Consider the following 14,426-nt stretch of genomic DNA (forward strand, 5'->3'; position numbering starts at 1 on the left):
AAAAGCTGCATGCATAGTTTGAAGGGGAAATTAACACGCAGAGAATTCCTAGCCAGGACTCACAAGAGGCAAGCATCTTTCTAGAGCTTGTGAAACTAAAGCAATCTTTGCAGTCGCGATAGTGAAAGAGTGGAATAAGCTCTCTTCTGATCTATTAATATTAGATCTAGTCAGAATGTGAAGCTTTTTAAGAACTGAATATGTAAATTAATCATCTTAAGAAATCATGCTAAGGACTTGACCATTTCTACATTTCTTAAGTCATCTCTATTTTACTTTTCAGTCATTTAATAATTTTATTTAGTAGATTTTATGAATAGTATAATGAGGGCCACTAGTTTATCAGCTCTTTCTCAAAGTGTTTTACCCTCGTTAAATGAAGGTATCTCTTCTTCTTCTTCTTCAATCTAGGAAAAGAAAGAAATGAACAAATAACAGGAGATGAATACCTGGAGCAGATGCTGACCAACTGAAGACCTTTACTGATGTGGCTAAGAAGAACGGAGCTGAAGGCTGCAACTAAAGAATTGATCAAGTGAAGCTATGATCTTCGCAGTTATGAACGCAATTTTTACAATTGCGTCGAGAAGCCTGAAAAATTCTCGACTTCAACTGGGTTTGAGCCCGTGACCTCGCGATTCCGGTGTGACGCTCTAACCAACTGAGCTATGAAGCCACTGACGTTGGGAGCTGGTCATTTGTGGGTTCTAATGGTCCAGTGAGGAATGAATCAATGATGAAATGGTATATGAAGTGAATCATATATGAACTGCGGGTATGAAATCAAGTGAAGCTATGATCTTCGCAGTTATGAACGCATTTTTTACAATTGCGTAGAGAAGCCTGATCAGTGATCAGTGATCAGTGCTGCACAAGCGATCAGTGCTGCACAAGACAAGAGCCGGCGGCAGGCCACCAGAATTTGTAATCATCGTATTATCGATGGCGTCTTGAACTCCCCTGCAATGCAGCCAGGGTGCATGGAAAAAAGCACTAACGACCGACGAGGTCGTAGGGTGTTCAGAAGTGGAAAAGTCTATACATGAACAAAAACGACAATTCAAGGAATCATCCTACAATACGGATCGATCACCACGAGCTATAATATGGAGACAACTGATAGGAGGTATGAGCAACAGTCCCTGAGATGGTTGTCGTAACTGTTCTCTCGGAAATGGCAATCCACTGTGAGTTTACAGCGAGATAAAAGAACAGTCATGGCAAACTCTTCAGTAACCTTATAATCCCCTGTTAAGAGAGCAAAGTGGCGGGGAGTGAAATGTCGTACAAGAATAAAAATAAACACTTTATAGCGAAGAAAAAATATTTTAATAGGATCCTAAGACAAACGTATGCTATCTTGGATCGAATATGCTCTCAATATTTTCTATCCGTCTTCTTTGAATTTGGGCGTCTGTTATTCTGTCATCTATCTTGTCACTTAGCCATTCTTGAACTGTGTTATTGCTGTATATTTCTGACAACAATTTTTCCGCTTCCTGTCTTAAATCTTGGTAGGAGGCCATGGCTCTAAACAAAAATAATTTAGGAAAATTAGATTCAGAAAGATGGTCATGTGATTAACCGAACTATGCAAGCCGGAAGTTTATCTGTGCTCATGACAAGTTACATTGTAAATACACCCTATTCCAAAATGGCCGCCATTTTAGTATTCGTTTGTTTGCCTTCAAATTATTCTTTTTGGCCTCGTTCTCAAACTTGAAATTAAAAAAAATTCAAAAGAATATTTCACCTTAAACGAAGCAACAAGGGCTAATTTGCAAGCAAACAAAAGTATGCTACAATGGTAGCCGAATAAGGTCTTTTGCACTAAAAAATTCCATTTGTAGCCCCCATTGGGATAGAAGGTCCATTCCTTGATTCCCTCGTTTCTATTACACAGAAAGATGTTGCTAGTAAAATGATTATTTAAAGTTCCTGACGTCGGTTTTTTGTTTTGTTTTCCAAAAGCATAACTCAGAGGAGTGGCCCTAAGGTATCCCATCACTTAAACAGCTACCTAGACAGCAGTTGAACATGTTCACAACGAGTAAAAAAAGACGAAGAACTTACTGGATGCTTTTCATGTGAGCAAAACGCAGTCGGAAATAGCTAAGGTGTTTTTCCTGTAGCTGTCGCCTTAGCATCCAGCCCTTCTCACTAGAGAAAGTAAAACAGATAAAAGCAAATCAGTAATAAGTTTTGTGGTCCAGAGCTTCAAACACAAATAGCATTCACACGCGTAAAAAATAGAAAGCACTAATTATGTGTAAAACAATTCACGATCTTGCCCCGGAATACCTTCAACGCCTTTTCCGTCAACGAGATGCTGAATATAACTTGAGAAACTTAGAAGGTAAACTTACTCTACCCAAGCCAAATACTTATTATTTGAAACGAAGTTTTTGTTATAGCGGGGCCTGTTTGTGGAACAATTTTGACTCTATTGGGCAGTTCAAACGCACAATCAAGCAAATATCTGACCTATTGGATTCCCACACGGCAATCATGTAAGACAGTTGTAAAGCGTTTTTTTTTTACTTTTTTAGCTTAACTGATGATTTTCCGTGTTTAAATAAAGTTTACTTACTTACTTCAACTCTGTATTTCCCACCATGCCATTACATCATATATATTATACTTTTACAGTCCTATAATTTTATTCATTACTATTTTTAGTCAAAGCGCCTTAAATTTAGTAAAATTGACCAGTTTGAAAGGGATTTGTTGAAAATTAACCAAGATATAGCTCCTTCGCCTGCTTAAAGAAACCGTTAAAAGGGTCTATTTGTTTTAGTTTCCCTTCAGAATACCCTGCCTGCGAATACAGTCGCCTCTCCTCACTCCCCGACACTTGGGACGCGTGAAATCACCCAGTGACGGGGTGCGAGGAGAGGAGGCTGTATTCGCAGGCTAACTGCATACTAAAAAGGGAAAGAATTTATTTATTTCTTTTTTTTTTTTCCCGTTTTAAAGATTCTCGCTTTCAAAGATTCCCCGTTTTAAAGATTCCCCATTTTGAAGATTCCCGCTTTTAAAGATTCCCCGTTCCCCGTTCCCCGTTCCTCATTCCCCATTCCCCATTCCCATTCATCCATTTGTCGATAGCCATAACAAAATTGAACGTAGCAGAAATCCCCCAGAATGTTTGTCGCTGATCGTAACTTTTTATATTCGCAGTTCAAAATTAATGTTGTTTTCATGTCGTAAATTTTATTGCTGATGGCAAATTATTTTATTCTCGATCGACCGTCCTGAAAACTTCCTTTTGCTCTTCCTAAAAACTGTGTATCAATACTTCTTTACTTTTGCATCAATATTTGTTTTGCATAAAGCAAGCTAACAAAATCTGTACCCTGCTTAGTTCGCATTTGTTAGCGTTAAAATATAATTTTCGGTCCAATGCTTCTGTCATACGAAGTGGTATATTTTTTAGGTCACCCATCCAGATACTAACCCCGCCGGATAAGGTTAACTTAAGTGAATTTTTGTATTACAAAGCTGTCAGATGCTCAGAGTGCGCGCTTAAACTTGTGATGAAAAGAAGTTGTGCGGGAACTTGAAAATGATCAACATGTCAGCCCAGACGCCAATGTTTCTCGATTCCCTTTTATTTTCTTCAATCTTTCTGGGTTCAGTACTTTGCTAGTAACCACATGTCTTCTCAGGGGGCTATTTACCTAAGACTTCTGCCATTGCACTACAATGATATACAATACCAAAACAGTATCGTGCACTGTTAGAGCTACGTAAAGACAAATTGAATCTCCTGGAAGACAAAACGCAGCTCAGTGGACAATATGCTGATAAAGCGCTGTGTTACTTCACTACCACAGGTAAGCAATGCGTGTCATGGGCTCCTGTGCATGTCTATTTTTTCTAAAAAAATTTGGTTTATCAACGGAGTTGATAATGTAAATTGACCACCGTACAGAGATTCTAAAAGCTGACGTTTCGAGCGTTAGCCCTTCGTCAGAGCGAATCGAGGGATTATGGGTTACGTGTAGTTTTTATAGTAGAGTAGGAGCTACGCTATTGGTGGTAACATGGCAACGTGAAAAGTAGGAATATATTAGTTAAATGAAAAGCGTTCGTTAATACCGTGAGGATTAAGGGTGCCGATTTGAAAGATGAATTTTTGTTCCAGATTCTTGCGGCTTTCCGTCGTACCTAGATGTAGGGAAAGGCCGCAGATAGCCATGTGTTTTTTGGAGTGGTTAGGCAGATTAAAATGGCGAGCGACTGGCTTAGATGCATCCTTGTCATTCTTCTCAACATCGCGAAGGTGTTCGCGGAATCGGTCACCTAGTCGTCTACCTGTCTCACCAATGTATAATTTATTGCATAACGTACAGGTTATGCAATAAATGACATTTGCGGAGGTACATGTGAAACGATCGGTGATCTTATCAGATCGCTTAGGTCCCGATATCTTGCTAGTGTTAACAATGAAAAGACAAGTTCTGCATCGTGAGCGCGCGCATTTGAAAGTGCCAGGTTGCTCGTTGGTTTTGAGCGCGCTTCTAACTAAAAAGTTGCCTACGTTTTTGTCGCGTTTGAATGAAATAAGTGGAGGTTGCGAAAAGATTCTACCAGTCTCGGGATCATTTTGGAGTAATTTAAAATTACTAAGAATGATGCTTTTGACTGCGTGATGACAGGAATTTCTTCTTTGTGACAAATGATTAATTAATAGGCCGGTAGCCAGGTTTTTAACCTCAGAAAAAGATCTGTTTCGTCGTATGAACGTACGAGCTAAAGGGCCTCTGCTGGTATGACTTCTGGGTGACCCCTTAAATGGTCTTAATGACCCCCGACTTGAAAAAAATTGGCTGGAACGCTGCACTTACCACAGGCAACCCAGTGTACGCTCGCCAAGCGTCTAGTTTGTAAAATTGTATGTAAGGTACATCATCGAAAAAGGGAACCCGCGAGCTGTATACTACTTACGTGCTATGAACCAGCCTGAGTGAATGATGAATGTCTTTCAGCTTAAAAGTAAGCTCGTAGATTTTATGTCCTGGAAAATCACCGTATTTCTTCTTGTCGCTGTAGGGTGTAAAACAATGCTGTTGCTATTTAAGGGATCCTGGTTGAATGATACAACTTGCAAAACGAAAAGAGAAAAGTACGAAAGCTGAGAAGGGCCTTCCGACTTCTAATTTCCAACTTTCAACTTCCAACTTCCGACTTCCAACTTTCAACTTCCAACTTTAGAGTCTAGACACCAGGCTTCCTCATTTTCCATGGGTGAGGAAGTAAGTAAATTACGGGGTTTTTTGGAACACGTTGTAACGAAACACGCTTGCAATGGCGCATTTTGGGGAGCATTTTTTAATAGAGGTTTTGTATGCGAAAACTCTTTATTTGCCGTATTTTTTGGCTTCGTAAGCACGATACATTTGGAACTGCTAACGAACGCCGGTCTGAAGCTTCTAAATGTTCCATACTTTCACGATAATGTGTCTATGGACACGCTTTCAGGAAAGCTGTCCATGTGCAGACAGAGGTGACTGAGCCAGTGGACAGTTATTCGACTTGGGTTCGATTTATAGGAAGATTTGGTAGCCAAAGACACGCACATCACCAAACTATGTGATATGGGTTTGAGCAAGCTAAAATCAGCACAACGATCACTGGAACCCCCTCTTACATGGCTCCCGATTGTCTGCTGGAAAGGAAGAAGGCCCGTTCCCAGTCGACCTCACGTGAGTCAAACGTGACGTCACTGGTCGAGCGGATCGGGAAGATTCTCCGAGGGAAGACCTTAGACAGCAATGACCAGAACCAGGTTGCTGACCAGCGTTTTTCGTTAAAACAATGGTTTGCTGGGGGTGCTCAGTCTCGCGGGCTCAGAAAACCTGGTTGTGGTCATTGTTATTTAAGGCTTTTCTTCTCGGAGAGCGCGTGGCCAAAATAGGCAAGTTCAAAATGGCGGTTGATTCCGACCAACTTCTACACCCGCGATTAGCAGCGGGGTGTGGATGGGAAACGTTTTTTGCTTGAATGTCAGAAAATTCGAGACGCTGAACCTGCTTTTTCTGTTCGCGAAGAAAGAATCTAAACGTTTACCGTGCACCTCTTATGAAAATGAAGAATACATACCTCTGGTTGTCAATGGGGATGAAAGTTGTTTGTATCGATCGATTTCGGTGTTGGTTTACGGAGACGAGTCCAAACACTTGGGATTTCGCGTACGTTAATTGTATTAAAGAACATGCATAAACAATTCCTCACATTACCTCCTTATCGTCTTCATCGTATTACGGCGGAAGAGAAAATTTGTGGTATCACCTTTAACAGCAAGAGTGATATGGATGCCAATCTTGTCGCAGAATTCTTAAGCCGGAGTTAATGAAACGTTGCAGCTTTTCTGAATACGCCAATTTTTATACAATATAAGCTTAATAAACTTTGGAACTGATTAACTAGAAATAAACAGAGTTGCGACAATAATATGTGTAGTTAACTTGTCTCCTTTGCAGCAAAAATACGATCAGCAAAAAAAAAAAGTCTTTGTATTATTTCTTATCCAATAGGATAAAGATTTTTTTTCCTATGACAATTCTTCCACGCATATTTGAAGAAAAGCCTCCTTTGGCTGTCATTTGGAGTAGATCAGGACCTATAGCACATTTGCAGAACTTTTATTCCCAGGCATGTTAACTGAATTAATTAGCTTAGGCATGACACCCAACAACAAAAAAAGTCTTAAGGTGGCTGGAACCAGTTTCACTACTTTTGAGGACCTTTTTATTAGAAGGGTTGTCACTACAAAACTGTATCACGTAAAAGAAATCTTATGGTACCATACCAAACACTAATTATTACTTAACAAAATGCGCTCAATATTTTGACGTAAAAGGTTGCCATGGCAACATGAAAGCTCACCAAAAACACCCTATATTTCGTCTTTACTTGCTTATATCGTTAAAACGAACTCGGTGACCCCCATTTTTTATTGTAAAATAGTAATTAGCAATTTGAGATAGGACTATCTGCAAAGTTAAAAAAAATTCTTGGGAGCCAATTCAGGGCTACCTTAAATTTTCGAAAAATTAAGGTAGCTCTGCAAGCCCATTGCTACTGCGCATTTTTTCACGCATGTCACGCATACGTCATGCATCGCAGACCACGAAGGTAAACACGATGCTAAAGGTGCAAACATTTTCCACAAGAATGGAACGTGAAAGCATGTGGCATTATGGGATAGCTGTGGACCCAGGTCTTCTCGGAAATGTCACGCAAAAAAAACACGCAAAAAAAACAATCGCTTTGAGAACTTCGCAGCGATTTTACTCTCTTGAATGCTCGGTGACACCCATTTTTCTTTCCGTAGATCACTTCCTTTTCTGATTTTGTCTATTTTAACAAAAAACAAAAAAAATCTGTACGTGAGAAGTTACAAATATTTCGCCTTTTATGCTCTCGTGCGACCGAAGTTTTCTTTCTTAGACTAATATGTATCGTTTTTCAAGGTCTATATTACCTCAGAAAAAGACATCAGCTGCAAAAGTTTGTTTAGTTGTATTAGTTATGTTGAATTGAGTACGTTTACCTGATCTAATTAAATTTCACTAATGTAGCTTTTTTATTGCTGACAGTTGTAAGCAAAGATCGTCTTAAAATAACGCAAGCTTCTAAAAGTGCACCTCATGATATCGAAAACGAGCACGGTGACCCCCAATTTTTTTTTTTGCCTTTTTGGCAAAAGTAGATCATTACCTTTCTGCGTGGCAAGTTTTAAAAAACTCTGTACGTGGGAACGTTTTGGGCGCGAACGTCCTTAAGTTGGAAGCCGGAAGTGGGAACTCGGAGGTTGGAAGTCGGAAAGCCCTTCTCGGCTTTCTTAGAAAAGAGCTTGCAAAGCACGACGATGATTCCAAAACATCCGCTGAATTATTGCGGGCTATGATTCGTTTTCACGTGACGGCATGGTCGCGAGAAACCTGCGACGCCATTTTGATTTTAAAATTAAACTAAACCCTATTTTTTTCATACAATATCCGTTGGTTACGTGAGAAAAGACCAATAAACTTGAAACAATAAACTTGAACATGTTGGTCATCCACTCCGGGTATCACTGATTGGCTGAGCCAATACCCAACAAGTAGTGGGAATCATTATGAAATTTACGAAAAGACTGAGGTCTACAGATGATTTAACTATGGTTTTTCCGCTTTGGCAGCATTTTGGTCACAGCAAAAATGGAAATCATTGTCAAATTGCGAAAACATTCGATCAGGTTCAGATTAGAGTAGAATCCAGACTTTCCCGCACGCCCTCCAGTATTCAACTGAATACAAAAGGAAAGAAGTAAGAGTGTCGGCTCATCGGGATTGCGAACGGCAAATGCGCATTAAAATTGGAAGTGGAATTTCCCTTAAAGAAAGGGTCTCAAAACGAACAGAAAGATCTATAGATATAAACATACTCATAATATTCGGTTCCCTCCACATCAATCCTGCCAGTGAAACCAAGCTGTGTGGCGATTTCACCTCCTAATACCTCATTCATTTGGTCTGCAAAAGGGCGACAAGTTTTCAGAAAACTTCAAAGCAAAATCAGATAACGATAGTCAATCGAATTAACCAAGACTCACTGTTAATACCTCATAAAGGAAAAAATAACTATAATTCAATGACAAATCATTGAGGTCCCCTATGACCTCACGTAATAACTGGTTTTGCTTATATATGGATCCATTACGATTAAAAGAAGAATAACAACAAAAAAGCATGAATGGTATCATTAAGGCTGTGCAAAAGCATCAATTGTCGCAATCCCCTCGACCCGTTTAGGTAAAGCGGCTGACAATTCACAATGGCTTTCGTCGGAACATAGTAACTAGTTTGTACGAGTCTTCGCGGCCTCGTTGACAAGTTGAAGGAAGTTAGTCGGAGGCTACATGCGCCAAAATACCAGTGGTTGCGTGCAAACTAACCTTTTTCAGTTGTTTTGACAGGTTTTGATGAAAGTTAATACACCAAATCAACCAAAAACATGCAACGACACCCAAAACAATCTAAAATGCTTGATCTCAATACAGTTCTACCTTGTAGGGATGGTCAATTCTTTATGGATAAAAAATTTTACCAGTGTTGACTTACGTTCATTCACAGCCTTCAAACAGAAAACTAGTGATGGAATTCCAGCCGGTAACAATTCACACAATGTCCCATAATGGTCATACCTATTATAAGCAATAAATCGTATGATAAAATATTACCAGCCGGTCACTTGTTATCATGATGATGTCACCTGCTTGTAAGCTTACCTTTCGGACCTTTTGATCCTGAAAGCTATTATCTTCTTGACCGTTCGAAAGTTTTTAACCATAAATGTACGTTCATCTTTGCTTTTACTAACCGTGACTTAGCTGGCTGTGGTGAAAATTAAACTGCAACTGCCTTAAATAGTTCACAGGTCTTTAGGTCTTTCGCGTTGAGGATGAGAGCCCATGCCCGGCTCCATGGCCAGCTGTTGAGAATGAACAATGGATCCTCCAACGAATGTTCCGGAATTGATGCAGAGTCCAATTTAAATAACCATAAGGATCAATTTTCAAAAAGAGAGCTTTCAGACTCCATCAAGGCCATATTCAGAAGCTCTTACCTGCTCCAGCCCGTCAATGCAATTCCCAGCACTTCGTTCGTCTTTGACATCTTATTCATTATCTCCACCCACTGCAAGTTATTCGAGATGTGCTTGGATATTTTCACAAAATCACTGTTTGGACCTGTGGAACCTAAGAAATGAGATGGTAGTGTTTCCATGACGCTTGTGGATCCATTCAAACCAGTCAGTGACACAAAGAAGACTCAGACGCAGACAAAAAAGTCTAAATGGAATTGAAGAAGACCCAGATGGAAAACGAACTTTAGATTAAATAAGAAGTAAGTTTTCCAAATCAGTATACTTTCTTTTCTTTGTTTTTTTGTATTTAAGTTAAAAATTCTTAATAAAACTAACTGATCAAAAGTAAAGAGAATATTGCCGGATTCCTTAGTCGCCCATGAACTCATCAATGCAATTACTCTAACTTTTCCCTTAATTCTGAATCTTGGAAGAGGCGCCGTAATATGGTGGATGATTCCCCAAATTTTCCATTTCAAGATTGACTCTCCCATGAAACGTTATTTGAGTACCCACCAAGACAAAGTTTTACGGGGTACGTAACCCTGCGATGGGCCAGCGCTATCCTAACTTCGACGGATTACCTTTGTGTATGCCACATTCTGATTCACTTTTGCTCCATGTTTTTGACACGAGAAGAAATTTCTACCATGTTAGCCCTAGTGACTTTCAACTATCTTTTTTATCCGTGATAGCTGAGTCTATATTATCATGTGAATGTCTACTAGAGAACCTTACCTTTAAATGCGCTTGCAGTCCATATTCTAGGAAACGCCGCCATGTAACGATGATACATATCTGAAAGTAAATCCCGGTTGGCAAAACATTGCTGGATTGCCCTAGCTTACACGTGGCGAGAAATTAGTAAAAACTAAATGCAATGATCAGTTTCTAATTTTAGTAAAAAATATATCTTGGCGCTTAGCTTCAAATTAGCTTGCCCACTGGTGTACGCCTGAGGCCACTAGTAAGCGTCACCGCCTCTAAAGACCTCTAAACGCTGTTTTTTGTTTGTTTGTTGTTGTTTGATAATAAACTCAGTGTAATATTTGGGCAACCAAAGCAGTGAAAGAAGACAAAAACAATCTCCTTTGATTTAGGGCACACTCCCCACACACCCGCCTTGTCACTAAATAGAATTGAAATTTAAGTGCTAATTTAAACATTTACGGTCATTTCTAGACAGGTCTTAAAGGTATACATAAACGAATGAAATGAATCATATATTGAATTGCGGATATGAAATCAAGTGAAGCTATGATCCTCGCAGTTATGAATTCAATTACAGCAATTGCGGAGACTTTAAGCCTGAAAACTTCAGGACTTCAACGGGTTTTGAATCCATGCCCAGCGATAGCGGTGCGGGAACATTAGAACCAACAAATGACCAGCTCCCATCGTCAGTGGCTTCATAGCTTAGTTGGTTAGAGCGTCGCACCGGTATCTCGAGGTCACGAGTTCAAACCCCGTTGAAGTCCTGAATTTTTCATAACTGCGAAGATCATACCTTCACTTTAGGTGTAACTAATCACCGTATGCAAAGGAATCAAAGTGGTTCTCGGATTCCAGATCCCAGCCCGTGGTTTCGGGATTCGGAATAGTGGATCCCGGATCTTGAGTTGTGGTTTCCGGATTCCAAACTCATTTTTTCCATCGAAATGGATCCTGGATTCCGTCGAAATCTGTGGATTCAGGATTCCATACAATGGATTCCGGATTCCACACTCTAGATTCCGTATTCCAAAGCATTTCATTTGCTGGATTCCGGATTCCTTCACACCGGGCGAAATTCCTCTTGTAATGAAAGAGTATATCTCTTTCGTGCGACAAATTGCTTTTGGCTCCTTGTTTGTACATAGTTTCCAATAACCATGCTCATATGTACATTGAATGATGACCCTGCCACTCGCCTTTTGCAACACTGAGTCTTAGGGACTGAATTTGCGTAGGCATGACTTGATGAGATCGGGACGAAAGCATACATAAGGCGCCTTTGGAAGCCACAATACGGTGCATGCAAAACAAGACCCAGTTGTAATGACATTGGAATCGATTTGACGAGTAGGAGGACCAGAAGACCCAGAGAAAATCCCTCAACTCAGTTAAGATCCACTGAAACTTAGAGATGCGTGGATGATATAACCACAACACCAGCCTGACTCGGAGTACAGCACGTGGTTTTCCCAGACAGTGACCCGTCCAGATACTAAATACGTAATTTCGATGAACAGAGGGGCACCAGCGTTTTCCTTTCGGCAATCCGTACGCCATGATTTATTATCTACCGATAACTTAACAACTATAGAGACGGTGTATGGTACTTTGATTTTGCATCGAAGATTATTTTTATAATTGAGTAACAGTTACCTCTTGGGAAATGTCTCTTTAGGTCGATGCGGTAATACCAAATCATGGGCTCCGCCAACTTACCAACAACTGAAAGAAACAGCAACAACTGTAATATTGGTTTGACCCCCTAGGTGCACTTGCAAATTTGACGGTTAAACTGATTAATAATATACATGACAAAATTACTCGATTCTGGTTGGCTGAGAGCAGTGCAGTTCAAGTGTAACACAGTGCAAAGAGTGTAATACACCAGTGCAAAAAGTGTAATACCAATGCAAATTACACATCGAAATTACACATCTAAACCATGACTGGCTAATAAACAATAAACAATAGGGTTTGGTCAGAACCAATCAAATCTTTTGTTTTCAAATCAAGCGCACGCCCTGGATGGCGCAATTTTTCTGTGATTGACCTCTTTTGCCAGGAAAGGGACACTGGTGACATTTGAGAAAAGAGAGATTCGTCGAAGTTAGTTGTTTTTTATGATTTTTTTTAGCTTAAATGCTATTAATTATAACTTGACTAACCATGGCTATTACTATTGTATTTATTACTTTGTTTGAATTCGAAGAACAAAATATAGTTTTCGGCTCCATTTTTGGACTTTGGACTTTTGGGGGGGGGGGAAGGGAGCACGATTTTGCTACGTATGTGTAAGATTTTTTTGCCTCGTAGACGCAGCCCAATTAGGATTTGAACTCGGTATCTCCTCATTCAGAGGCAATCGCAATGACCATTAAACCACAGAAGACTCCGAAACAGACTAACGGGGAAACAGCCGGGTATCGTATGACTCGGTAACACGCCCTTCGGGCTAATCACATAATTTTATAATTCACCTGGTATTAAGAAAAAGTATTAAATGTTTTAAATACCATTATAGAACTTATCAAGCCTCGGTGTACTGGTTTTGATTGGAATCAATGCCGATTAAAGTAAAAAGTTTTAACTGTGAACAACTATGCTACGGTGTGGGTGACCGGAAGGGAAGTTTGGTGTTTTCGTTCCACTCGATATCCGGTAATCCTACCACCCGAAAAACATTGTGCGTAACATTCTCATTTGTTTTCAACAAACATTAATTGAATTTCAAATGCCTCCTTACTCATTGGCGTATTTTCTACATTTTCCTCTGATCAAAAACACTTTTCCATGATCTTCCCCACGTTTTCACCCGTGAAGATAAATTCATTGGCTAACTAACCCTCGAACTTTACCCACCCTGCGAGCAGAGCCTCCTTTTGTCTTTTTCTTTACTGAGGAGGAGAAAAGTAGGCTCTGCCCGAATAGCGTCAACTCTTTGAAGTTGCCGCATCCCGAACTTCTGGACTAGTCAATCTTGTTTTCTCTCGTCAAACCGGTTTTTCCAGTGCGAGCGTCCGTTTAGTGACAAAACCGATGGTTATAATTGAGCCCGCTGGCATGAAAAAGTAAGATGGCCGCGAGATCTGTGGCATATTAGGCTTGGGCTCGAGACTGTATCCTGGCAACATGCAGCGCATATTCAAAAAAGATCTTACTCGATTCATGCAGAGCCTTTCTCGAGAACGCCAAAATGGAGCAAGCAAAAGAAAGGCTCTGCTAGCAGGGTGACTTTACCCGGCCCCACCAGAAAATTGTACGTGACAATTTTCACTTGTTTATAACAAAACCTAATTCATTTCAATTCAAATCGCCTCCTCATTCATTGGCTTATGTTCTACAATTTCTAAATGATCTGACTGGTGCTGACTGCCGATAAAATTGTTGGGCACGATGATGGCACTACAAACGTCACAAAAGGATAAGAATGACAGAATTCCATTCACTCTCATTTTCCATCCTCATAATCACGCAGTCAAAAGTATCATTTTAAACTTTAAATTACTCCAAAATGATCCCAAGACTAGTAGAATCTTTTTGCAACCTCCACTAATTTTATTCAAACGCGACAAAAACCAAGGCAACTTTTTAGTTAGAAGCGCACTCAAAACTAACGAACAACCCCGCAATTTCAAATGCGAGCGCTCACGAAGCAAAACTTGTCCTTCCACTCTTAATACTAGCAAAATATCGGGACCTAAGCTATCTGTTAAGATCACCGATCGTTTCACATGTACCTCCGCAAATGTCATTTATTGCAGAACCTGTACGTTATGTAATTAATTATACATTGGAGAGACAGGTAGACGACTAGGCGACCGAGTCCGCGAACAACTTCGCGATGCATGTTGAGAAGAAAGGCAAAGATGCATCTAAGCCAGTCGCTCGTCATTTTAATCTCCCTAACCACTCCAAAAAACACATGGCTATCGGCGGCCTTTCCCTACATCTAGGTACGACGGATAGCCGCAAGAATCTGGAATGACTTCTTCAATTCGCAGAATCTGTCTTCCCTTATTGCTTAATTGAAAAAGGGAGTCTACTCACAATTCCGGATAAGTGTTTGTTATTTAAGG

The 14,426-nt window shown here is 40.1% G+C and overlaps 1 protein-coding gene across 1 annotated transcript in view; it reads right to left on the bottom strand.

Annotated features, from left to right (window-relative positions):
• Nucleotides 1-459: 459 nt before the first annotated feature.
• The window catches only part of LOC138060257 (hexosaminidase D-like), a 23,042-nt gene continuing 9,075 nt past the window's right edge, over nt 460-14,426 (bottom strand). The window contains exons 11-18 of the mRNA XM_068905994.1: nt 12,004-12,072; nt 10,375-10,434; nt 9,616-9,748; nt 9,111-9,193; nt 8,435-8,522; nt 4,951-5,049; nt 2,074-2,160; nt 460-1,530 (exon numbers count right to left, since the gene is read on the bottom strand). Coding sequence (XP_068762095.1) covers nt 1,356-1,530; nt 2,074-2,160; nt 4,951-5,049; nt 8,435-8,522; nt 9,111-9,193; nt 9,616-9,748; nt 10,375-10,434; nt 12,004-12,072 — 794 coding nt within the window. The 3' untranslated portion in view covers nt 460-1,355. The remainder of the gene's footprint in view (nt 1,531-2,073; nt 2,161-4,950; nt 5,050-8,434; nt 8,523-9,110; nt 9,194-9,615; nt 9,749-10,374; nt 10,435-12,003; nt 12,073-14,426) is intronic.

The sequence above is a fragment of the Montipora capricornis genome, chromosome 8 (assembly GCF_036669925.1).
Source record: "Montipora capricornis isolate CH-2021 chromosome 8, ASM3666992v2, whole genome shotgun sequence".
NCBI lineage: Eukaryota > Metazoa > Cnidaria > Anthozoa > Scleractinia > Acroporidae > Montipora > Montipora capricornis.